This window comes from Myotis lucifugus, unplaced genomic scaffold (assembly GCF_000147115.1).
Source record: "Myotis lucifugus unplaced genomic scaffold, Myoluc2.0 scaffold_42, whole genome shotgun sequence".
Classification (NCBI taxonomy): Eukaryota; Metazoa; Chordata; class Mammalia; order Chiroptera; family Vespertilionidae; genus Myotis; species Myotis lucifugus.
In genome coordinates this window covers 6,488,507-6,515,088 of record NW_005871090.1, presented here as the reverse complement: position 1 = coordinate 6,515,088, position 26,582 = coordinate 6,488,507, and the positions used below count along the sequence as shown (strand labels likewise).

Genomic DNA, 26,582 nt, shown 5'->3' with positions numbered 1-26,582 from the left:
TTATGTCAGTTAACAGAGTTAAGGAAAGTGTGTGTGTGTGTGTGTGTGTGTGTGTGTGTGTACATTTACAACTGCATTTCTATTTATATTGGTATGTTGAAATATTTTCACTATATCAGTAACCAGTAATTCACACCAACACCTCTAATTTCAACCCAATACCTTCGAGTTTATTCTAGTTTTCTCCTTTTTCTTATTTGTAGCTCCCCTTTCTTACAGTGACAAACCTGACTTCCATTATGTAACCATTACCCTGTCTGTGCTTCCTCCTCTTCATGCATGGTCTCTCCTCTTCCTGCTGAGGCTTTGACACCCATGTTGGCATACTCACCCTTGTCTTAGTGCAGAAACCTTCCTTACCCCATGCCACATGCCTACCATTTTTATGCTGATTCCCACTTTACTCAACCCTGCCTAATGGTTTTTGGATTGACTTATATGAGAGGAAAAGAAAGACATTGATATTATGTTAAGCCCTTTTTTGTATATTATATACTAGCGGCCCAATGCATGAAATTTGTGCAAGAGTAGGCCTTTGCAGCTGCAGCAGCCGAGGTGGCTGCCTCGAACCTCCCTCACAGCTGGGGGCAGCTGCCTGGTTCCCTCTATCGCAGCTGGGGGTGGCTGCCTGGATCCCTCCCTCACAGCCACAGCGGCTGCCTCGATCCTGTGGCTGCAGCCCCGGCTTTGTCCCGGAAGGATGTCCGGAAGGACGTCTGGTCTAATTAGCATTTTACGCTTTTATTATTATAGATAGTGTTTATAATTATAGTTTTTTATGGTTATATACCTGTTGTGACAAAAGATTTGGACAGATGGGGTCTGGAAAGCATGTAGTTTATTAGTGTTAGCCAATTCATAAACAGAAATCAGTTGCAAGGAGTTATCTCAGAAACGAAGGACACATACCATGGACCAGGACAATGCTTTTATAAGAGGTACATAAAGTCCATCAAAGACATTCTAAAAGCAACTGATGGAGTACTCACCTATGTACCCATGTCCACATCTTCCACCCATCCACCCATCCATCAATCGCTTCATCTGTATTTTACTCTTAGTAGTTTTTAGTCTTAAAGTAAGTTGAGCTTGGGAAACATCTCGAGTGCCCTAATGCTGGCCAGGAAGGTCAGAGGTCACCATAGTAGGTGAACAACCCAAACCCAGGACACAGTGAGCAACCAGTGATCATTATCAAAGCACTGTTTCCTGCTTTTTTGCAACCAGTCCAAGGGCCCTGGCCATATGGGTTGGAGAGACTGGTTCTTGTATTAGTCATGGTGAGAGGCTGTTTCTGCTATGAGCCCATAGAGTTACCATAATTGGCTGGCAGACAAGCGGTCACCATGTAGGGCTCTTTCATAACAGCCCTGCTTGAGAACACACAGACCCTAGTGCAGAAAACATGGGTAATTGGAGGGTACACAGTTGACAGATGGCCCCACCAGTGAATTATGTAACTAGATTGAGATCCCAGCCAGACCACCTGTCTGTTGTCTGAGGACCTCAGGTGGAGGTTCTGCTGCTGTTCCTCTAGGCACTAAGGGGGATACAGGGGTCATGACGAGATATTGGAAATGTGTTTATTTGTCCAGTAGAGATCACTGTACTGGCTTCATGTTCCTCAGGTCAGAGGGAGGGGATGTTGTTATGATGGCTGTGTTTACTGTTACAGGGTTTTACAAGAGGTTGTGCTGGTTTTTAATATCATTGTTAACACATGAGTAGAACAGTTTCACTATTGCCTGCCAGAATTGTGGGAAATAAATCATATATTTTTTCCCTGATTAACTGAATGTCTGTTCCATGTAACCTTATAACTCCTAATAATCACTTTTTCATTTTGATTTAGCTATTTTCCCAATGATTTCTATTTAAATATAATTTTGTTATTCTTTAAATCTACTTTTTATTTGCTTTACTTGACTATTTTCTTTGAGATTTCTTTGATAATTTAAAAGTCTGCTATGGAACTAGTAAACATTTTATTCTTTTTTCTGTTATTATCCATGATTTAAGTATGTTTTCCAGGATTTCATTTGGAAATGTTTCATTATTTAATGCATCTGGGGTGCACTGATATGTAGCGTAGAGATCTAATGGAATTTTCCCAACATTGCTATACCATTTATTATAATCCTTCCCCACCCTACACCTGCCTCTCTTTTGAATAAACTTTGTTTACCAAAAATGAGAACACATACAGTATATATATTTATATATATTTTTATTGGCTTTCCACTTTGTTCTAGCTCTCTGTATTTCTAGTTTTGTATCACACAATTTTAATGCTTATTGTGTTGTAATATGTTTTAATTTCTATTCTCACCTGAGCAGCATTTTTGCTATTCATGCCTATCAATTTTTTCAAATAAGTTTTAGAGTCATTTTATTCTCAAATATCCTTTGAGAAATTAGTTTTGTTTTCATTTTAAAAAATGTATTTCCATCTAGGGACTTCTACTTATTCAATTAGATCTGGAAAACATAATTAAATCATGGATACATAACAGATAAAAGAATAAAAGCATTTAAATTTATATTTTTAATTTTTCATCTACTTCTTCCAATAAAACTGAAGACTATATATATATATAGTTGATGGACTGTGTTTATTCATGCATACACAATTCTGTACAAAGCAATATACATTAACTGCCCCAAAACAGAGAGGACAAAATACAACCCTTCATTCTATAATAATGTTTTTTTAAAATGTATTTTATTGATTTTTTACAGAGATGAAGGGAGATGGAGAGGGATAGAGAGTTAGAAACATCGATGAGAGAGAAACATCGATCAGCTGCCTCCTGCACACCCCCTACTGGGGATGTGCCCACAACCAAGGTACATGCCCTTGACCGGAATCCAACCTGGGACCCTTCAGTCCGCAGGCAGACGCTCTATCCACTGAGCCAAACCAGTTAGGGCAATAATGTTTTCATTATAGTGTGTTGCAGGTGTTTTTTATTTGTTTGTTTTTAAGTACAAAAGGCTCTTAATATCAATTTTAAACCATATGGTGAAAGTGGGGCCCAAAGAATTCAGTATCTGGACTCTAGGATTTCTAAGTCTTGCATTGTTTTTTTCAGATAGCCAGAGTGAAGTCTGGTATTGTTTGTGGAAGTTAGAGAAGGAATTATGGTTGGGATTAATGTGGGGGCATTCTTTAGTATAAGCAGTGCTTGAATCACAAATAGCCCACAAACGTCAGCATTGGCAGCTGGGTCCACCTGGCCTTGTTTTCCGGCCATCAGACTATTTCCTGTCTGTGCTTTCCCTGCTACAGCCATGTTTACTAGTATCTGAAGCTTCTGGACCTTACACCACAGTCTGCCCACTGGGTGCTGAGAAGATTGAGTAGATTACAGTGGCCATCTCGGTTACTGTGTTAGAAGTTTAAAAAAAGTCTCTTGTGGATTTGCTTGGAAGCTAATTGTTATGTGTAATGATGTTTCTGTAAGAAAATCAGTTCTGAGTTCCAAACAACATACTGTAAAAGGAATGTGTAGAGCACATATTGTTTAGTATGGGAACTGCCTAGAATTTAATATTTAATATTGGAGTTGTCTTTCTACCTCCTCCCTGAAAAAACAAAACAAAATATGATTGCTTATTTATTTAGTTCAAAAAAATTGCTTTTAATTTCATTGCCATCTGCTATGTAGCTATGATTATGTCTTGAATTCTCTTGTGGATTGAGGCATGGTAATGAATATGTAATATTTTTATTAAGTGTTTTTTGTCTTAAACTTTTACCTAAATTGAAAGTTCATTTAAAAAATATGACTATTAAAGTTAGTGATGACTGGAATTAAATTTTTGATCTACATATTGAAGAAATAACTTGTTCTAAGAAACTGTAATTGGCATTCAAGGTTAATTATCAGAATTTCCTCTCCCTGTGGGGGTACTCTTGTTTTAACCATGGTGCCATGATTATTAGATCTGATGGGCTTGAGTTTCTCTGGCATTCTGCTCTGCTACTGAACAGCTATCTCGGTATCACTGTTAATAAAATTGACATAAAAATTCTGTTCCAAAGTGTTAGAACAGTGAAATGCAAGATGACTTTATGTTTCAAGGCATTACATGAGAGAAGCATGTAACAATAAGACTTCTTTAATACACATACTTTTAAGACTCAAATTGGAATATTCTATCAAGAGAAAAATATGTACAGTCCTTCAGAAATTAAAGGTTAGAATTCTCAACTTAACCTTTCTTAATTTTTTTAAGTTTTTTTTTTACTTTTATTTTTTATTGATTAAAGTATTACATATATGTAATCCCCTCAGTACCTCCCACCCCCTACTCATGCCCTCACCCCCCTGGTGTCTGTGTCCATTGGTTAGGCTTATATGCATGCATACAAGTCCTTTGGTTAAGATTTTTAAAATATGTTTTTATTGACTTTAGAGAGATAGGAAAGGAGAGGTGGAGAGAGAAACATTGATGTGAGAGAAATATTGTCCAGGAATCTAACCCACAACCTGGGTATGTGCCCTGACCGGGAATCAAACCAGCAACCTTTTGGTGCATGGGATGAAGCTCAACCAACTGAGCCACACTGGTTAGAGCTAACCTTTCTTGATTTTTGAGCCTTATTAAAATGAGAACTGGAACATGTTTTTAAAACAAACTATATGATACATTGTTTGTGGTACAAATTACAGAGTAAGGCAAAAGTAGGTTTACATTTGTATGTGAAACAGAGTTTATTCTGGTATTATTTATTAAGTATTTTATTATTTTCTATATGAAAACCTATAAACCTATTTTTGCCACACCCTATATGTAGTAAAAATTAAAAATGTGAATGAGCCCTAGCCAGGTGGCTTAGTTAATTGGAGCATTGTCCTGTATACCAAAAAAGGTTAGGAGTTCGATCCCTGGTTGGGATGAGGATGGATGCTAGGCAACCAAACCATGGTTCTCTTTCACTCTCTTTCTTCCTCTCTCTCTAAAATCAATAAACATATCCTCTGGTGAGAATTAAATATATATATTTCATGGGACTAATACATGTGTACTTCTATTAAGCTTGAGAATGTAAAGTGCCTGTTAAGACCCCTGTGACTAACTGGGCAAAAATTTGTAAACAGAGTATAGTAGTCCTGCTCATGCTCTCTGTGCTTCAGGGAAAAGCTGCACTGAGTTGCCAAGCCTCCTGCATTGTGCTGCTGCTGTCTGAATTGAGGCTCATAAATCAACCAATGGGCTAAAGACTTGCCCTGGCCAGTTGGGGCTGCTCTGCTATACAGTGGGGCCTTGACTTACGAGTGTCCCAACTAACGAGTTTTTCGAGATACGAGCTGTCTCTCGGCCGATTTTTTGCTTTGAGTTGCGAGCTAAAATTCGGGTTACGAGCCAGCTTCAGATACCCCACCACTAGTTGGCACAGCGAACATCACAGTGAATGCCACAACATCAGCCCAGCATCACGTGTCTCACTTGTTCACTTTTTGATTTGACATACGAGTAATTTGAGTTCCGAGCTCCGTCACGGAACGAATTAAACTCGTAAGTCAAGGCCCCACTGTATACTTATTTGCATCTTCAACCAATCAGTGGCTCCATTTGGATCAGTCAGCTATTTGAACCAGTCAATCAGTGGAGATTTGAATCCTCATTTGCTTGAGAATGACCCAGTCAGGGACTGGGGATGAGAACTTTTCTCTACCTAGAAACCAGCTTCACCTGTGCCTCAATGAAGAGAAATTGAATACTGCTTCTCCATTGAATACTGCTTATCCCTGGTTGTAGCTGCAACACCTGAGCTGAGCTGCAACTATGGCGCTGAGCTCTCACTGGAGCAGAACGGTGACACTTCTCATCTGGACCGCCTTGCTGGAGCTGTTCTACAGCCATACTTTTCACGATTGAGCTATCTCACAGATGTGCTGTTCCACAGCCAGGTCATGTCACACTTGAGCTGCTTTAACTGAATAAGGTCTTTCCCCACCACTGCAACCCAGACCGGGGACTTCTGTTGGTGTTGAATTGGTGACAGTGGCCTTCCATTGACGCTTCAGTATAGTGTTAACCTCTGGAGAAGAAGGGAAGTTTTTTATTAAACAGGTCTACAAAAAAAATTTTCAACTGTAAGGTTTAAAGGAAGAAAAGACTAAAGCAAAAATAAAGTATATTTACTTCATTAAAACATAATACTAGAGAAGCAGGAGCCGCTGGGCAGCAACGCCGAAGGTGTTAACTGTCTTGCCTATGATGAAGCCATGATGGCTTAGCAGGACCGAATTCAACAAGAGATTGCTGTGCAGAACCCCCTGGTCTCGGAGCAGCTGGAGCTCTCGGTCCTGTACAAGGAGTATGCTGAGGACGACAATATCTACCAACAGAAGATCAAGGACCTCCACAAAAAGTACTCGTACATCTGCAAGACCAGGCCCGACGGGAACTGCTTCTACCGAGCCTTCGGCTTCTCGCACCTGGAGGCGCTGCTGGATGACAGCAAGGAGTTGCAGAGGTTCAAGGCTGTGTCTGCCAAGAGCAAAGAAGACCTGGTGTCCCAGGGCTTCACCGAGTTCACAATTGAGGATTTCCACAACACGTTCATGGACCTGATCGAGCAGGTGGAGAAGCAGACCTCAGTAGCCGACCTGCTGGCTTCCTTCAACGACCAGAGCACCTCGGACTACCTGGTGGTCTACCTGCGGCTGCTCACCTCTGGCTACCTGCAGCGGGAGAGCAAGTTCTTTGAGCACTTCATTGAGGGTGGGCGGACTGTCAAAGAGTTCTGCCAGCAGGAGGTGGAGCCCATGTGCAAGGAGAGCGACCACATCCACATCATCGCGCTGGCCCAGGCCCTCAACGTCTCCATCCAGGTGGAGTACATGGGCCACGGCACCACCAACCCGCACATCTTCCCCGAGGGCTCCGAGCCCAAGGTCTACCTTCTCTACCGGCCTGGACACTACGACATCCTCTACAAATAGGGCTGGCTCTGCCCGCCGCTGCCCTGCTGCCCTCCCCTCTGCCAGGCACTAGACATGTACAGAGGTTTTTGTATGGTTGTAAATGGTCATATTTCACTCCCCCTTCCCTGTCATACAACCTTCCACGTTTTATTAAAGGGGATGCTGGTGGTGAAAAAAAAACAACAACAAACAAACATAATACTAATTGGGAAACAGGATTAAACAAAGCACTTTTTTTACTCCAAAACTACCTTGACTTTTACCCATGAAGTGGTTTAAGTAACGGTATCAAGAATAGAGAATGCAGATGGATGTTCACCTACGTCACATGATCTAACCCCATTAATTCCACATTTGACTAGATTCCTGATTCACCCTGTACTGCCAGCAACTTCCTATCTCTTTACTACCAGATTCCAGTTTATTGCTGATATTTGGTATTTAAATGTCTCTTTTCATTAATAAATTATTAATTTTAAATGTGTTAGTTAGGCTGTCCTATCACAAAGCACATGTAACTACCACTTCTTTATCTAAATCACTTAAGATGCTTGTGAATGTCAACTAATAGAAGATTTAGCTATCCTGAGCAGATTGTCATCATTGGGGGGGAAATTTTTACCTGTATCAGTTAACAGCCCTCTTTCTTTCGGGTTGCATAAATAGTACTCCCCTGTTTTAAATTACAGGAATGTTTTTATCTGGTAAGGGCACTATAATGAAAAGCATTTGCTAATGCTGTGAGAATTCAGTGTGGCCACCAATATAACATACGTTGCCTAAAGCCTTGTGTATGAAGCTTTTCTCCCCTTTTTTTAGTTCTTCCAAAAATTGTGTGTGGGGTATGTAGCACTGCATCTAACCATGCTCTTTAATCGCCATGTTCTCTGACACTTAGTTTTCCTCACTCCCATGATTCGGTAGATAGTTCCACAGTATGATTTCATTGTCGAATTCCATAGAAAGAGGAGACAGTTGCTGGAGAAGAAAGTGTACATTTGACCATGGTGTGTAGTACATAGGCCTTGAGTTTGTTTTTGGTAGTCTCAGACTTACATTTTTCTCTTTTTTACTCGTATACGTAATATGAAATGGTATAAAAATTAATCCAGTTATAATTAAGAAAGTAATTCAGCATTTGCCCTACTATTGCCATGAAGTATTAGCTCTTGTTTTGATTTTTCTTTTCACTATAAGTTACTTTAGCACCGATAGTTGTTAAATGTAATTAATTTTCTGTTCATATCAGTGGACTCCTTTGATATTCTTGCTGGTTTCTCAGAACCATAGAATGCTCATCTCGTCTTTTAGAAGTGCTGCAGGAACTACATCTGGGGAGTTTACACTTAGGTGCATTTGAATGTGTTATGCCTGAGTGCCAAAATACATTTGCCTCTACTCAGGCACTCAGAAAGAGGGATCAGGGATTGTCTGGGGAGTGGAGCTGATGAGCCTTTGATAAAATTTTCATTTGCTAAAGTTCTGGTGTGAGTTGGTCAGAAGCAAATTAAAAAGGAATTTTAGTGGAACTACAAAGGGAAATAGATCTTCCAGGAGTTTAGCCAGGACATCGAGGGAACAGAAGAGGCCTGTTACACACTACAAAAAGGCCAGCAGATATCAGTGCTAATCCCCACTGGACTCACCTGCGCTTGCTCATAAGCACTTTAGATTTCTTCCTCAAATTTGTGACCGACAGTCTGCCTTGCACATGGATGGTTCAGCAGATACTGTTCAATGTCAAAGCCTAAACTGTTCTTAAGGACTATTTCCAAAGTCAGTGGTTCTTAAAGTGTGTCTCCACTCAACAACATCAACCTTAGCTGGAAGCTTTTTGAAATGCCCATCTTAGACCTGCTGAGTCAGAAAATATAGGGATGGGGCCCAGCAATCTATTTCTTTTTTTTTTACAAGTGATTCTGATGCATACTCAGATATCAGAGTAGCTGAACAAAGCTAATCATGTTTGTGTTAATTATAACCCAGAATGAAATATTCATACTTCATCACCTCAGAAATCTTCATATGATATTTAATAGGAAAAAAAGTTGATTTATTTGTGTTATAGCAGAATCAAAAAACTTGACATGAAATGTGCAAAAGAAATCAATAGTGATATTGATAATTATTATCACTATACTCCTTAAAAGTCACTAGGAATGTTTACATGTTTAATATTTTTCAGTGTACCTGAAGTATTAAAATAGAAAATCTCATGTGAAATCACCTTCAGTGGTTTTATTAACAGATATTTAAGTGAAGCCTATTTTGTTGTTCTTAACAACTATCTTTGTCTACCCTCTTACAATGCCATTTCCCTTTTTAAGACCCTCTGGAATTTGACTATCTTCAGGTATTTAACAAGCCCTGAAGTAATCTCAAAGATGTCATCATATATTCAGGAAGGTTTAAACATACTCTAACAGTAACAAATTAAGGGCTTCACACAAAGTCCATCTGATGTAGTTTGTTTATAGTTAAAGAGAATTTAAGATCTGGAAGGAACTGATGACTAAATGAGGATACTGAATTCTGGATACACCAGAAGAGCAGGGTGACACACATGCTCTGTAAATCATCCAGAAATCTACACCCTCAGCCATTCTCTTTCATCCATTTATTTACTTTTCCTCAGCTCTCATATTGCTTTTTAATGTATACTCATGAGTCTCCTTTTAACAGAAACCCAACAAACTATCCCATGGGACCCATGACCCCCATCTAGCTACTGCCAACTCTGTCTTTCTCTTTATACACAGACTTTTTGAATGAGTTGTCTGTCTGGGCTCAGATGCTTAGTTCTTACTCCTCCACCCCTTCATTCAGTTTGGCCTCTGACCACTGTCAAAATGCTCTCACCAAGGTCCCTCGTGACCTCCCTGCCACCACAGCCGATGGCGTTTTTCAGATCTCTCTGCAGCGTCTGCATCATTGATCACTCCTTCCCTTGGTTTCTGAGATTTTCCTTCTCCCTCTCTGCTGGCCCCTTCTCTGTTTCCTTTCCAGGTTCCTGCTCCCCTCGTTGGCCATTGAAAGCCAGTGTTCTCCAAGGGGCCCAGTCTGTTCCACCTCTATTCTCTCAGGTGACTTCCCCACACCTGTGGCTTCATTTCTTAGAGATGACTCTCAAATACATAGAGAGTGATATATACACACACACGTGCACACACACATGTACACACATGTATGATACCTATATGTGTGTATCTATAAACAGATATTATGTATTATGTATATATATGTGTGTGTTATGTATACCTATATAAGTAGGCAATAAGTAGGTAGGTAGGTTGCTAAATAGATAGATTGAGTGAGTAGGTATGTAGGTTGGTGGATAGATAGATTAGTAGGTATCCTAGGCTGTTCTTCTGGAGCTTCAGATCCAAATTTCTGCCTGCCAAAGGCATCTCAAATTCATGTCAAAAACTAAACTCATGATTCCTCATCTAAGCCAATCTTAATCCTTTTCTAGTGTTCTCAGTCTGTGTGAACAACTCAACACCCAACTAGTTATTGCAACTAGTTATTGCAGGCCAAACCTCAGGAGCCACTTTCTTACCTCCCTGTGCCTGTAACTAGCCCATCATTGAGTCTTGTTCCTATTTCCTAAATATCTTATTTCCTTTCTTGTCTACCCCACCTCTCCAGTCCTGAGCCACCATTGTCTTTGACCTGGACCATTGCAGTAGTCTCCCTACCTTGTTTATCTGCAGCTACTTGTTCCCTCTTTGATTCATTTTGCAAACAGTGGAAAGAATGATCTTTCTGAAACTCACATCTAATCATGTAATGCTGCTGCCCAGAGCCCTTCAGTGTTTTCCTGTTGCATCTACCTGAAATACAAGATTCTTTACTGTATCCTGAAAGATTCTCTGTTGTCTGCTCCCTCTCAAGCCCCATCTTGTGCAATGCCCTTTCTTGTTCCCTCTGCTGTAGACATACAACTGTCTTCCAATCACTCATCGTCATCATCATTTTTACCTGCTAATGAACCTTTACATATGCTACTCCCTGATCTGCAACCCCCCCACCCCCCCACCCCGCCCCAATCTTCAGAGCTTGTCTTAAGCACCACCTCCCTAAGGGCATCCTTTCCTGACCTCACCTGCTGTCACTCCCCCTCCCCCCATCTTATGTGCCCATTGAACACTGAGCAGGGTAGCTCTCTTTCACTTGCAGCTTTGCATTTATTTGAGGAATTATTTGATTATTTACTTCTCTCTCCTACTTGTTTGTAAGCTCCCTAAGGGCAAGGCATATGTCTGACTTGTTCACCTTTGTGTCCCCAGTGCTGATCACAGTGATTAGCATATGGAAAATGTTCATTAAGGTGTGTTGAGTGAATGAATGAACAACAGCATTATGTAAAAATGAAGCACATTTTTAAAGTCAGTAAGTTGTTGAGTAAAGGATGCAATAGAGGAAACAGAGGTAAACCAGCCTTAGCAGAGCCCCTTTTATGTGCCAGGTGGTTCACACACGTTATTTAGATGGAAACAAGGAAAGGTCATGGGTAATTTTGTTTTCTTTTATAACTTTTTAAAAAGATTTTTACGTGTATTTCATGCAAACACAAGGGTGGCAAGATTATTTTTAATGACTTAATATGATATGAAATCTGTTTCTGCAATACTGTTCTATTTTTTTCCATTAACATACTGTAGTAATTTTCAACTCACATTGTGATGGTGCCTCTCCATAATTGGGAAATATATGAAGCGATCTTATATGAGGGGATCAGCAGACTGTGGAGTGGATGGTACCCACGGCTGCCCTTCTCAGTCTCCTAAAGGCGTGCTTTCCTTCTCACATGGACGCTGTTTCCACTAAATAATAACCACCACCAGAACCAGCCCTTCACTTGTCCCTTGATTATGACCTAAACCTGTTAGGTTTTCACCACATTGAATTGGAAACTTTGAGAATCTGAGGTAATATGTTGAATAGCAGGCAGATGTACTGGTGTGAACTGCAGAATAGCTAGCTGTCTGGGTTATGGTGTTACCTTCGAGGTCCAGTGAGAGGTTGGTGACTAGTCAACCAGAGGTAACACGCTGTGTCCAAAGGAAGCAGCCGCCAGCAGCCGGGGTTTTTGCCAGGTGGCATCACACACCTACTGATACCCTATCTTCCAATTTTTGGAGGGAATCCAGAAAGAAACTCAGACTTACCTGTCAACTGCAGGTTTTTCACCGTTGGCAACTAATGTGTTTTTTAAAGATTCCACAGAACACAAACAACATATCTATGAGCTGAATTTTGTTCTGGCCACCCATTTTGGAGCGTGGGTGCAGATTCTCCATCCTGGCTCTCCAGGTGCTCACAGTCTGTGTCATCTCGCCAATGTTGGTCCCCCTGCTGCTTTAGATGCCCCGCATTTTAGGTGGACATCTCCAGACATAGCAGGCTCAGCCCTTCCCCTGTGGTTACCCCAAGTGGGAACCCCTCTTTTGTCCTCTAGCTGTCCTGTGAGACCCAGATTATTAGTTCCTTGGTGCAGAAGCCTGTCCCCACCTACTGCAGCCTGCACTCGTCACTCGTGTGCTGGACACCTCACCCCATGATGTCCTTCATGGTTGATATCGAGTGTCTGTATCTTATCTTCACAAAGAAGTAGCATTCTTTTTCAGAGCAAAGATTGAACAGGGGGTCCAATCTTTGCAGGTGTTGATGGGACTGGATAAGGCAGTGAAGCTCTTCTGGAACATCACTTTCCTTAGACGCCTCCAATGACCAGTAGCTCCCAGCCTTCCCTGGCTCTGACCTTCCAAAGTGTGTGCTTGCTTATTTGCGTAAGCAAGCTGAAATTTGCTGCTCAGCCCCAATAATTTTGTTACCCTGGGGCATTGACATTGAATTATTTTACCCCTTTTGCAGTCATTTTCTGAATAAACAGGACCTTAGTCAATCAAAAGGGTTTGTTTTTTATTTCTCATTTGACCATCTCAGTTTTAATAGGGTTTTAACAGAAAGCAATGGAAGTAGACGTTACATGTACAGATTTCTTTTCTCTCAAATTCTAAGGGACAATTTAGTGGTAGTTACCTTTAGTACTTTCTCAGTTTTACTATGTGTTCTTTTGAAAGCACTTTCCTTTGAGATTTCTACTTTTATTGGCATTAATAAATATTTCCTAAATTTGTGACCATTTGTATTATATCTCTTTTAAGAACTGATTTCTTTTTTCTTCTTCTCAGCAATCAAAAGTATAAGTTTTAATGTCATAGCGTATGTGAATGCTTGGATCCATTACTTCTTCCTTGGGTAACCTGAGCATTGTGATACTTGGCTGTAAAAAGTATCACATTTTACACATTTAAAAGTGACTTATGAAAGCAGGTTTTCCAAGACTAACTCTTCCCCTTACTATTATTGTGTGATAGTCCACTGGAAATCGCATTTCAATGATAAAATTTCATGTTATGATGTTACCAACTGTCCAGGTTCTTACTGTAAGCTCATTACTGTTTTTGTGTGCTCTCAGGTGCCGTGATACTCTTGGGAAGAACCAATATGTTTCGCTTTAACCATCCGAAGGAGGCTGCCAAGCTCAGGGAGAAGAGGAAGGTGAGCTGCATGAAATCCCCAGGAGCCAGCTCTGGTCCGGGTGGGGCTACGCCTGGGGCATCTCCACTCTGGTGCCTAGAGTTTGATTTTCCTGTGTACAGAGCCACAAAAGTTCTGAAGCCTGGGTTGATTCTGGGGAGTTTGTTTCCCAGCAGATCACTGGCTGCTGACGTGGGAGGGTAAGCAAGTGAAGTTCCGAGCAGGAGAATAGCTCCTAGACCAGTGATGGCGAACCTATGACACCTAAACAGTTTAAACAGTCACCTCTGACATGCAAACTCATTTTTTTGGTTGATTTTTCTTTGTTAAATGGCATTTAAATATATAAAATAAATATAAAAAATATAAGTCTTTGTTTTACTATGGTTGCAGATATCAAAAAATTTCTATATGTGACATGGCACCAGAGTTAAGTTAGGGTTTTTCAAAATGCTGACACGCCGAGCTCAAAAGGTTCGCCATCACTGTCCTAGACCCTTCCCTTCACAGAGGAGCTTGGTATCATTGTGCTTTAAGTGGAGAGTGACGTCCACTTTTGAGCATCTAGGTTAGGAGTGAACCCAGTATCTGAATCACTATCATCCGAAAGCTTGCTTACTCTGTTTTTTTTGGATTTCTCTTGGGGTGTGAAGCAGCCAGTGAGTTTAGGACAACCGGGGGAGACTTAATCTTGGTTGGATAAGAATATCCAGAGGGTACTTAAGTGCCGGATGCGGACCAGCGACATGGGAAGAAATGAGAGGGAGCGGGATCTGTGTAGGGTCATTATGCTGTCGGTAGACTGAGGGTGATGATATATCTATGAGCCAGGCACTGTACAGAACTTCCACATGTATTCGACTGCTTATCTGTACAGCAGCTGTTGGAGATGAGGAACAGACAAACTAGTTCCTTAGTCAGTGAGTGAGGAGTGAGGGCTGCAACCCTGGCCTGCCAACCGCAACTGTTTGCCCCTCAGCGCGGAGTTACATAGTCCCTCATCTCGGCTTGCTCTTGTAAGGGCTGCTGGAGCTTGCCACTGCTGTAGATGGGAAATAAGAAAGCTTCAAACCTCAGCCTTCTCCAGGCTGCTTGTCCCAGCCCCTGAAGCCTCTTATCTGTTCCAGCCCAGGGTCTCCCTGGAGGGTCCTTTTTGATACACGGTTGCAACAAATATGTTTGCCAATAGCTTTCCCTGGAAGCAAAAGAGGTCGAGCTCTTACGTTTTGGCCTTCCTTCCCTCTCCCTCCTCCATCTGTGTCACCCCGCAAGTGCACATGAGTGCTGCTGATAACGGGACAGGGCTCCCGCCGGAAGGAGGATGGCAGATGTCCTGACCATTCCCTGGACTTGAGTGCAGCGTGGTTGGGGAGACCATCGGGGTGCAGAATTCCTGGTTAATCTCCCCAGGTCATGCATGCTAAGGCCCTGCTCTCTTTAGTGAGGGTTTAGGGTTGAGACTGCCCCTGAGTTGCCATCCTCGGACCGACCAGCTGGTGTGAAGGCTAATGGGGAATGTCTGCACTTCATTGCTTCTCCTAAGTTAACAGCACTGAGTCCAGAGCCCTGGCCTCTGTCTGCTAAGGTAACCGCTCTGCCCTGTGTCTGCTCTTAGAGTGGCCTTCTGTCCTCCTTCAGCTTGTCCATGACCGACCTCTCGAAGTCCTGTGAGAACCTCTCCGCAGTCATGTTATACAACCCAGGGTGAGTGAACCGCCGAGTCTCCTTCCCTGTGATTACCACCGTGGTGGTGTCTATTGTGTCAACTCCATTAAAGTCTCTAGATAAAAATAACACCTCTGCAATCTCACCTCCTTATCCAATCAGCTGCAGTCATTTTCCAGGTTCCCTTCCAGCCCTTGCTATATATGTATGTAATTTTGCTTACTTATAATCACAAAATCAATGAGATTACATATTCTGATTTTATTTTTCGCTAAACAGCATAATAAGCATTACTAAGGGTTGTTACGAGCTTCATTATCATTTTCATAACTGTCTAATATTTTAGAGTTGGCACTTCGATTACTCAGTACACGATCTATCTTTGGCTGAAGCACTTTCATCTCATGTTACAAATTGTAGTAACAGAGACAGTTTTAATTCTGAGGGCACAACATAACCCAGGAAATTATCTTCACAACTTCTGAGCACTGGGGGCCTCTGAGGACACAAACATTGTGTTTTAAATGGACTTCATAGCTGGGTGACCTTGGCTGACCTTAACTACTCAGGTGTTTTGTGGTTTCATCAGTGAAATGGTGGTAATAATGAGAATGGTTTAAAACAGAGAACTAAAAGAAAGGACTTTGGGGGTCCTTTCCAGTTTTGTGAGGTTCCATACGTTTATTGTTCTATAAGGAAAATACCATGTAAAGCAATGAAGTTAAATCTAATAGCTAAATGAGATAATATTGACAACACCTTCTAGGACTGTACCTCAAGCACTGAGCTAAGCACCTCCCTTCCATCTTTTACTTCTCACTACGCTGTCCCCGTTTCACATAGACTTTATATAGGTTTGCTCACCCAGTTTCATAGTTAGTGCTCTGGTGTGAGTCCAAGTCTCTCTGATTTCCAACCCATGCTCTGACCATGGGCTACTTCGGACCTGGGGCGGGCCTGTTCCATTGTCCATGGCCCCTGGCTCAGCACTTCTCACAAGCACTAGGCCTAGTGGCATTCCCTCCTCCAGCTCAGGTCAGTACACTGGTCCATGGAAAGCAGACATGCCTACAGGAATTTTTTAAAAAAATTTATCTTTATTGTTGAAAGTATTATAGATGTTCCCTTTTTTCCTCCCCATTGACTCTTTCTGCCTCCCTCTCAGCCCCTCCATAGGCCTTCACTGCAGTATTGTCTGTGTTCTTGTGTTATGCAATATAAACATATTGTCAGAGGGGTTTAAACCTGGGAGGGACCTTTGGTCACATTTCTGGATTTCTTATTTTATAGGCAAGCTGAAGCCAAGCTCTGACACTTTGCTTGAGTTTAAAAAAAAAAAAAAAAAGCCAGGTAGTGCAACACCAAGGCTGCTTCAGGCTCCTCGGCCTCTCCCTCCTTCCAGAACTTCTGGAAGTAAAAGCAAGCAGTTGACTCTGTTGTGTCAATTGAGGAGAGCTGTGCTTATTAAATAAATATGTCTTGAAATAAGCCATGTTAATAAACGCTCTCCGAGCAGTGGGTTTCTTTGGAAGGCATGTTTGTGGTAGGTCTTTAATTCCTTACAGCAGCGATTTTCAGCCGGTGTGCCACAAGAATTTTAAAACATGTAATACTTGACTATTTAGTCAGGGGCACTGACCTCTTTTCCCTTAGATTATCAAATAAAATAAAAAAAAGACAACAGCCAACACAATAGACATCTAGTGTGAATGCATTGATATTATACCTATTTTTTTTTTTTGGTCAGATCAGCATATTTTTGGTGTATTACAGAATTTTAGTAATTTTTTTATGTGTTCATGAGATGCAAAAGGTTGAAACATGCTGCTTTATAGTAGTTTTACCAACTGCCTTTTATTGTGGCTGAGTTGAATCATTTATATGGTCACTTTGTTTAACTTTAATATAATATGCAGAGCCCTCTGAAAAGGAGAGTAATTTGAAGACATGCATACCACAAAGAGGATGCATGTGTAATTTGGAGAAAGTATAGAAGAAACCATTTAGAAAGTGATTTCCTTAGTCCAAGTGAAAGATAACAGTGGTTTGGATGTGGGTGGTAGCCATAGACATGGAATATAATGGAATCAGGGGTGATTCCCCGGTTTGAGGTTAAACAACGGGGAAGATGGTGTGTCTGTTTCTGAGATGTGGGAGATAGCGAGGGGACTAGCTTGGGCCTGCATTTGGGTAAGAGTTTGGCTTATGTGAGTGTCTTTCCTTTTAGGTTGGAAGTTTTTCAAGGTCAAAGACTTGTTTTACTAATGTCTAGAAAAAAATTGTCATTCACAAAACCTGCTTAGTAAATGTTTAGCAAACAGATTAAGAATACAGTTTTAATGAGATATATGGATCTTTGTGGAAAGGTTTTTTTACTTATTTCTCTAGGTGTTGATGTTTTAAATAACAGAAAATGGCATATTGTGTAAAGGAATGCATTTTTGGGGCATGGGGTCAATTCCCAAATTACACTGCAGCTTTTGAATAATCTCAAAGTCATGTTCAAGATCCTTAAACAAAAGATAAGAAGAGGGCCTCATGATAAAATGAGGAATTAGGCCAAGGCATTCGGAATTGAAGTGAGCAGCTGTGTGTTTTAGAGCGCATCACAGTTGGCTGAGGAGATGGGTCTGGAGGCATTTGGTAATACTACCATGCCTCCCGTTCACCTGGGTTCAGTTCACAGACATATTTTGTCTCTGCTCCCCCTGCAATACTCATTTGTAAAAATTCAGATTAAAATTACTTCATACTTCATCTCCCTGGCTTCATGCTACCCTCAGCTGCCACCTGCTGTAGAGAATGATCGCCTGAGAACGGAAACATAATTGGAGAAAAATGACTTACTCTGAGGTATAGGAAGCAGACACCTTGTGAAGCTGACTGCTCCAGCGACCTGGCAGAATGAAGCAGAATTCAGTCTATAGCCATGCGGTCTATTCCTTTTCTGATGTTACTAGTGTAAATACCCTCAGCCTAAACTAAGCACCAGGAGATACACTGGAAGAATATTGAGAGGAATATGGGCCCTGGCTAAATACTTGTTATTTAAATCCGGATGTTAAGCTGCTTAGACACAAGAACGTGTTAGTTTCTCACAATGGAAAACTCGGACTGAGATGCTTTAACAGTTCAGCACATATTTGCTGCGTGTGGAGAATCTGTAAGTGGAGAATGCAGTGAACACTCTGCCAGGAAAACGGACTCCTGTCCGTGAACCCATTTAGAGTGAAGGCAAGGCCATCTGTGATGCAGGGCAAAGGGCGGTGTAAGTGGTCCTTCCCCCAGGAGGTCCAGTGGGATGGAAATGGTGGGAGTTGAAGTTCACAGGAAGAGATTCTCTTCCTGTAGCCCTGCCTTGTAATGTCTTGGGTAACAGAAAACCAGAGACTTCCAGAAAGAGTCTTTCTAGACATGGAGATCACCTCCAGCGAGCATCATGGAATCTGTCATAAGACTAATTCACAGGAACCCACCTGTCCTCAAACCTTATGGAACTCAGACAGTTATTCCTGTCCCAACATCTTCCCCAGCTCTCATGCTGTTGGGCTCACTCTCAGGGCCATAGCATATATAGTGAATACACATAGCCCAGAGTGAACACACACAGCCCAGAGTGAATACAAATAGCCCATAGTGAATAGCCCAGAGTCCATGTCAGGGGAAGGGTGGCCTGGAGGGGACTGGAGGTGTTACAAGGAGCCTTCCTCTTGGAAACCTCTGGTCTAGTGCTTTCTTCTCTGCCACTGAGGACACAAAGATGTTAGAAGTCTATAATAATGCCTTATGTTGAAGGACAAAGCAGGGAAGAATATTATCCAAAAGCTTGGTTCTTGGCACCAACTCCTGAGGAACCCCTAGTTACTGGCCTCAGGTCTGCTTAAAAATTCTCTCCAAGATTCACAAATGGACTGGATTCTAGGCCCTGAGATGTTTGCAAGGAGGAGAGGCAGACTGGAGAGCAGATAGCCTGGGAGAGGACTCTTGTGAACAAACCAGATGAGTGCGGAAGGAGAGAGTCCCGCTGAAGGAATAAGAGGATGCTGCAGATTAAGGCCTGGCTTGAGAACACGCTGAAAGCCAAGCATGGGTAGTGGAGTTTGCCTTCAATATACAGGCAGAGCTTTTCTTTGGGGAGGTACACTTAGGGGTTTGGGAAAAGTGAATTAGAAGTAAGAGGTTTCAGGACAGGTTTTGTAGGCACCTTCGTAGTGCATGTATGTGTCACTTGTTTGTAAATTTTGGTTAACATGTTCAGAATTTATGATTATGATTTAAATGTATGGGTCCAAATACAACAGATAATTTTTTTTTCTATGGACTCATAAGCACTTTGTAACTAACTTCTTTACACTTAAAAATTGTGGTATGAAAATGTACAATTTTAACCATTTTTAAGTATATAGTCTAGAAGTGTTAAGTGCACTCATATTGTTGTGCAACTAATCTCCAGAGTCTTTTCACCTTGTAAAACTGAAACTCTGTACCCGTAAAAATATAAGTCCCCGTTCCTTCCTTCACTTACCCCTGGCCGTCACCATTCTACTTTCTGTCTCAGGAATTTGACTACTTTAGGTACTCCATATAGGTGGAATAATACAGTATTTTTTTTTACTGATGTATTTCACTTAGCATAATGCCTTCAAAGTTCATTCATGTCGTAGCACATATCAAACTTCTTTTCCTTTTTTAAGGCTGTGTAATATTCCATTGTATGTCTCCATTCATCTGTCAATGGACACTAGGGTTGTGAATAATGCTGCTATAAACATGGGTGTACAAATATTGTTTGAGTCCCTGGTTTCAAATTTGGGGGTATATACACAGAAGTATAATTGTTGGATTATTTAGTAATTCTATTCTTAATTTTTTGAGGAACTACCATACTGTTTTCCCTAACAGCTATATCATTTGACATTCCCACCAACAGTGAACACAGGTTCCATTTTTCCACATCCTAACCAACACTAGTAATTCTATTTCTGTGTATTTATCTGGAAAAAAAGCACACACACACAAAACCACTAATTCAGAAAGAAAATATGCACTCCCGTGTTCATTGCAGCATTACTTACAATAGCCAAGATATGGAAACAGCCTAATATATCACATCTTTGTATCTACTCATCTGTTGAAGGGCAGTTAGGTTGTTTACATATCTTGGCTATTTGTGTGTGTGTGTGTGTGTGTGTGTGTGTGTGTGTGTAGACACACATACATACATAATGGAATACTCAGCCATAATTGCCCAATGTAGTCAATACTTACAAGAGTAGCAAATGTCCCAGAGCCATCGGGGTGACTGTCATGGCCCTGACAGTGATTCCTGACTTCCTCCATGAGATGACACAGGAAAGACTCATGGACCTGCCCCAGGAATCCCGTCCCAGCCTTGAGCAGGCAGCTGGAGCTCACCACACCTCCCTATTAGCCCTTCATGTTGACCCCTTCTCTTCCCAGCATGTGGCCTGGCCCCTCAGTACCTATGGGATGACTTCCAAACTCCAACACATTCATCCATGACTTTGTTCTCCAACACTATGTTCTGCCACTTTCCACCTTGAACTTCATGCTTTGTTTTAAGTGGACAAAACAGATCTTTCACACCTTGCTCCAGGTCAAGCCTACGTATAAAACCAATCTTATAAAACCATCTATTAAAAGCGTAGCTGAGTAAAGGAATTGTCTCCTCAGGAAGTGTCTGTGCATCTCCAGTTTGAGCTTTCTTTTTATTCTCTGGAAGGCATTTTGTGCATACCTTTACCATCACCTTTTCCATTCCATTTAACTGGTGCTTATGGTGCTTTCCCAGTAGCCTTCTTGTGGGCAGGAACCATTCCTTCCTCCCCCTGAAGTCTGCAGAAGCCTGCACACAGGGGCGCAGTGAGCGGTGGGTTGTGGCCAGCAGATGTACTCTCCGAACACAGAGTGTGTCCGCTCCCAGGTCTGCAGGTGCCTTGTACTTAAATGGGTACTGTGCACGGCTGGTCCCTATCTTTTTGTTTCTCATTCACACAGATGCACTTTTACAAATTTTGTGGCTTCCTTAAATATTGAGGAATTAAAGTTTATCTTTCTGTTTCTCTGTTATATACACTTAAGTACGTTTTTGAAACAGACTAAAAGTTTACTGCTTAGTGTACTTGTTTCCTCTTAGAGCAAAGCTTTCTTAAAAAATTATATCTTCTGGCCCTAGCTGGTTTAGCTCAGTGGATAGAGCATCAGCCTGCCTACTGAAGGGTCCCAGGTTCGATTCCAGTCAAGGGCACATGCCTGGGTTGCGGGCTCAGTCCCCAGTGGGGGGCATGCAGGAGGCAGCCAATCAATGATTCTCTCTCATTATTGATATTTCTATCTCTCTCTCCCTCTCCCTTCTCTGAAATCAATTAAAAAATAATAATTATGTCTTCTATACAAAATAATGTATCCAGTAAGATCCAACTCATCTTCAAAGCAACTGGTGTTTCATCTTTGTTTAGTAGGCAACCTACTAAATCTCCAAAGAACAGTAGCTAAAATGACAACCAAAAAAACACCATGCTCTGAATTATAGTAAGAGATGGAGTTTCTAAAAGTGAAGTTCTTGCTACCCAAGAACATTTTATCAGCCCACTGGGCACATAAATTTGGGCTCCTCGTTTCTAACATAGTTTTGGAACTTACTGCTGGCCCACATCTCAGGCTCCCTGGAAATTGGGATTTGTATGCACACATGTGTGGTACTTGGTGCCAGAAAATTTTTGGATGAGGCAAAGCAGCCTGGTGGCTTCCTTTGAGAGTTAGCTTCACTTTGGAGAAAAGCCCAGCCAGGGCCTTTGCCAGAAAGTAATCTTGCTGCTGGGGAAACATTCCTCCTCAACCAGCACAAGGTCTCAGAGGCCAGGCCACTGCTTGGGCCTCGTCTGTCTTGCTCTGACACTGCGAACAGGCAGCTGATTTGGCAGGATGTGGAAGCTTTCACAGCTTCATGAAAGTGCTCTAAGCAAATTTACTTACAACCCAAGTTCATTTCAGTCTTGAAATAAAGGAAGGGATTTTCACTTGTGCACTATTTTCCTTTAAAGACGAACCAATGGCGAACTCATTTAAATGAATATATTTGAATAATTAAATTTTGAAGAGGGGAAACACCCAGGTTGCAAATCCAATTGGACCAAAAAATGTCAAAAGTAAAAAATTAGACCTGTATTTGGTAAGCCGTCCCAGCAGCTTCTTGGAGTATAACAGTCTAAGGTAGGGTTTGCTTGGCCGACAGACTTCTGTAGCTGTAGAAGGCCTAGCAGAAGATGTCTGATGTCATCAGTGATCAGGGGATGAAGACAGATGACTGACCAGTATTTCTAACCTAACTTTTTTTTTTTAAATATATTTTATTGATTTTTTACAGAGAGGAAGGGAGAGAGATAGAGAGTTAGAAACATCGATGAGAGAGAAACATCGACCAGCTGCCTCCTGCACACCTCCTACTGGGGATGTGCCCGCAACCCAGGTACATGCCCTTGACCGGAATCGAACCTGGGACCTTTCAGTCCGCAGGCCGACGCTCTATCCACTGAGCCAAACCGGTTTTGGCTCTAACCTAACTTTTTAATTTAATATGTTTATTATGATAACTTTAGAAATCACATAAAAAAAGAAATTATTGCAGAGTTAATTAAACATGTTCTATATTGTAGTCCATCCCTCTGTCTATTCCACTATCTACTCATCTTTCTCAATCTTTCTCTGTATGCATGTGCATATATATGGTGTATATACACACATTTATATATATATATATATATATATATATATATATATATATATATATATATACACACATATATCCATATACACACACACACACACACATATATATACATTCTTTTATGAAAATGGGTTCAAATTAGACTTGTAAAAGTTTTCTACATTTGGAGATCTTTTCCTTTCGTATATATTTTGACACATCATTTTAGTATCCAAGTGATAGTCCGTTGTATGGATATTCCATACCTATTTAACTTATCTTCTATTGTTAGGCATTGTGTGGGATGAACATATTTGTAGCTATATCTTTGTGTTTATCCATGATTACTTCCTCAGGGGAGAAAAAAAAGTAGAAATGGAAGTACTAGGTCAGAGGGTGTACATGGTTTTAAGGCTGTCTTGATACATTTTTACAAATTGTTCTATGGAATGGTTGTTCATATCACTACCATTTCCCACTGACACTGTTTGAGACTTTCCATCTGCTTGCAAACTGGAAATAAATCCTCTTGAAGTGTCCACTGTGTCAATAGAAGTACACTCTTCTGGAAGCAGCTCTGAGCTGTATTCACAGGAACTAGAGACTAGGGCAGTGGTCGGCAAACTGCAGCCCCTTGAGTGTGGTTCTTCCACAAAATACCACGTGTGGGCGCACATGTACAGTGCGATTGAAACTTCGTGACCATACTCAAGGGGCCAAAGAGCCGCATGTGGCTCGCGAGCTGCAGTTTGCCGACCACTGGACTAGGGCATCCTGCTAACAGCGGCTGGATCCCCTAAGTGTGTCCTGGGCATCCTGATGAGCACCAAGGATTCATCAACTTGTCCTGTGCTGAGTTACGTGCCATAGGGATGCTGCATGCAGTTAGTTCCAGCCTTCCTGGTCCTTTCAGACTAAGAGTAGGGATGGAATTTTGGAATATAAAGCTGGAAGGAACTCGGTTCCCAATCACCAGCTGTCAATTATATGAAAAAACAACAACAAAAACATCTTTCATTTCCCTTCCTACCTCCCACCTCTTCCCTCTTTCTTCCTTATGCCCTCCCTCCCCATTCTCCCCTCTCCCCCATCTCCCTCCCTCTCTTCAACTGAAAGGATAAATAAGTCACATTAGGGAGAAAGTAAGATGACAACAAGCAGGGTTACCTCCTTTGCTGCACTGAGTCTTAGCTTCCCTATAGGTGACTAAGCTTCTAGGAAACTGGCACAGAATCTAATTTGTTGTTCACTCTGTGCCCAGCTTCATACCTGGAACTTAATAGACATAAAATAAATGTGAACTAAGTGAGTGCAGTTTCTCATCTTGATTCATACCAATGTGGAAGGGGTTTTAGAATCAGAGTCTGGCCATAGCTGGAGATGCTCTTGGTGAGATTTTGCACTGTCGCGTGAGGGCATGCATGTTCTGGAGGAATGGTCACATTGCCTGTAAATGCAGTCCCCTGCTAGGTCTGCTTTCTCTCTGCTTTTCTTTCATTTTTGCTACTTTAAACATTGTTTTATTCTTATTGTTTTTTTCTTGCTGACCTTGAGCATGAAAGCTTTATACATGTAATTGGCAATATTCATGTTGCTGGTGATTTGGTAATTAACCCGTGTTTTAATTGATGGATATTTACTGTGTTTATCTCTGCTGGTTTATTTTATTGGGCCTTAACCATTTTCAAAACTTTGCTTTGCTGTAAGGCCGCTTTCTTCTCCAGCTTTTTGTCTCAGTTGCCTTGCCTTTTTTTATGGACCATTTCCGAACTTTACAGTTGCTGTGAAGTGCCTTAAGGAGCTTGTTAACAAACACGGTCATGGGGGACTTGTGATGAAAGCAACTGGAAGAAGTGGGTTCTTTCCTTCCATGAACAGAGACTAGTGTTAATTACTGACTTTGGTCTTTCCTTTTGTCCTTGAATATTATTTCACTGGGAGCCACTTTCAATGATCCGCTCCCAGTGTCTTCTGTTTTCAAAGTAGTCAGAAACCTGAGCTGTAGAACTTAAAGAATAATTTGTCTTTATTTAGTCCCTTTAGGTCTGCATTGTGCTTCACTCATTTTATAATTGTTCAATCTCAAGCTGAATTGTAAAGGTCAAGTAGGAAATTAGGCTTTTCCTAGTGCAATGATGAAAGGTAGTTATGGACCAAGGTAGTTATAGTTAGTAGCTTTCTTTTAAAGTAACATTATGTTAACTTGATTACATGCCACCAGCTCTGTGTACTTAACTCATTTGATTGCAGCTTGTTGCAGATTCCATCAAGGGTTTCAGATGTGCCTGTCCATTCTTGCTCCCAGGTCTTTGTACATGGGTTTCCTCCTCCTGTAACACTCAGCATGTGTTTGCCCACACTTCACATGGCTGAATCCTCAGTTTAAGTCTTACTTCCTCATAGAGGTCTTACCAACCCCATACAAATTTCATAGCCCTGGCCATTCATTCAGTATGTTCCCTATTTTTCCTTGGTAGCACTTTAAATAGTTGGTAATTTTGTCTGTTGGTGCATCTATTTGTTGACTCTAGGTCTGTGTATTGAGAGAGAGAGAGAGAGAGAGAGAGAGAGAGAGAGAGAGAGAGAGAAAAAAAATTGTTATGCCCTGACTGTTGGCAGTGAGAATGGCATCAGGTGTTAGACTGGTGGGGTACCTGCATTCAGCTACCTCGGTACTGAGTTCTGGCTAAGAAACAGTTCAAAGCAAAGATTCAAACTACAATAGAAGGTTTATTTAGAAAGTCATGGAGGTAGAAGAAGTGAGCAGTAGAAGAAATGGGCTCAGGAAACAAATTACAGAGGCACAAGAAAGGCACTTGGAGCTTAGGAGAATGAGAGAGACAGGAAAATGTGCCTTGTGGAGAAGAAGAGGGGGAAGGGAGGGGAAAGCATGGTGTGCTCCTGGGTCCTCCATCCTTACCTGAGGATTTCCATTGATTTTTAGAGAGAGTGGAAGGGGGCAGGGAAAGAGAGAGAGAAACATCGATGTGAGAGAGACACATTGGTTGGTTGCCTCCTGCACTGGGGGCCAATAGTGGAACCTGCAACCAGGTACATGCCCTTGACCAGGAATCCAACCTGCAACCCTTTGGTGAGCAGGCCAATGCTCTAACCACTGTACACATCGGCCAGGGCATCCTCCTAAGGGTTTTTAAGAGTGGAGATTTTATGCCGAAACCGGTTTGGCTCAGTGGATAGAGCGTCGGCCTGTGGACTGAAAGGTCCCGGGTTCGATTCCGGTCAAGGGCATGTACCTGGGTTGCGGGCACATCCCCAGTGGGGGATGTGCAGGAGGCGGCTGATCGATGTTTCTCTCTCATCGATGTTTCTGACTCTCTATCTTTCTCCCTTCCTCTCTGTAAAAAATCAATAAAATATTTTTTAAAAAAAAGAGTGGAGATTTTAGGGGAGGTCCCAGGAGAGCATCTCAATAGAACATTCATGAGCTTCCCGGTGTGTCCCTTTAGGGTCATGATCTCCACTGATTGGCTGGTGCCAGGGAAGGAGGTCATTAGTCAGTGCAGCTGGTCCTGAGGTCAGCTGTGGAGTCCCTTGTCTGGTTTTCCTGTTTTTCTGGGCCTGGAGCTGAAAACAACTGAGAACAAATAAACTGCATTTATTTGTTGCGGGTCAGAACCTTATTATCCTGAGGACTTATTGCTTAAGGCCTATTTTCTGGCCCCCTTGTTCATTCACCCTCTAATGGG

General features: G+C 41.7%; 1 protein-coding gene and 1 pseudogene across 2 annotated transcripts in view; both read left to right on the top strand.

Moving 5' to 3' along the window:
* KIF16B (kinesin family member 16B) overlaps positions 1-26,582 on the top strand; it is a 276,668-nt gene that overhangs the window by 141,752 nt on the left and 108,334 nt on the right. Inside the window, 2 exon segments of the mRNA XM_006087971.3 lie at positions 13,423-13,505; positions 15,100-15,188. Of these exon segments, the coding sequence (XP_006088033.1) occupies positions 13,423-13,505; positions 15,100-15,188 (172 nt within the window).
* LOC102429384 lies at positions 6,181-7,118 on the top strand (annotated as a pseudogene). Its single transcript, XR_001348041.1, has one exon. The product of XR_001348041.1 is annotated as a ubiquitin thioesterase OTUB1 pseudogene (transcript).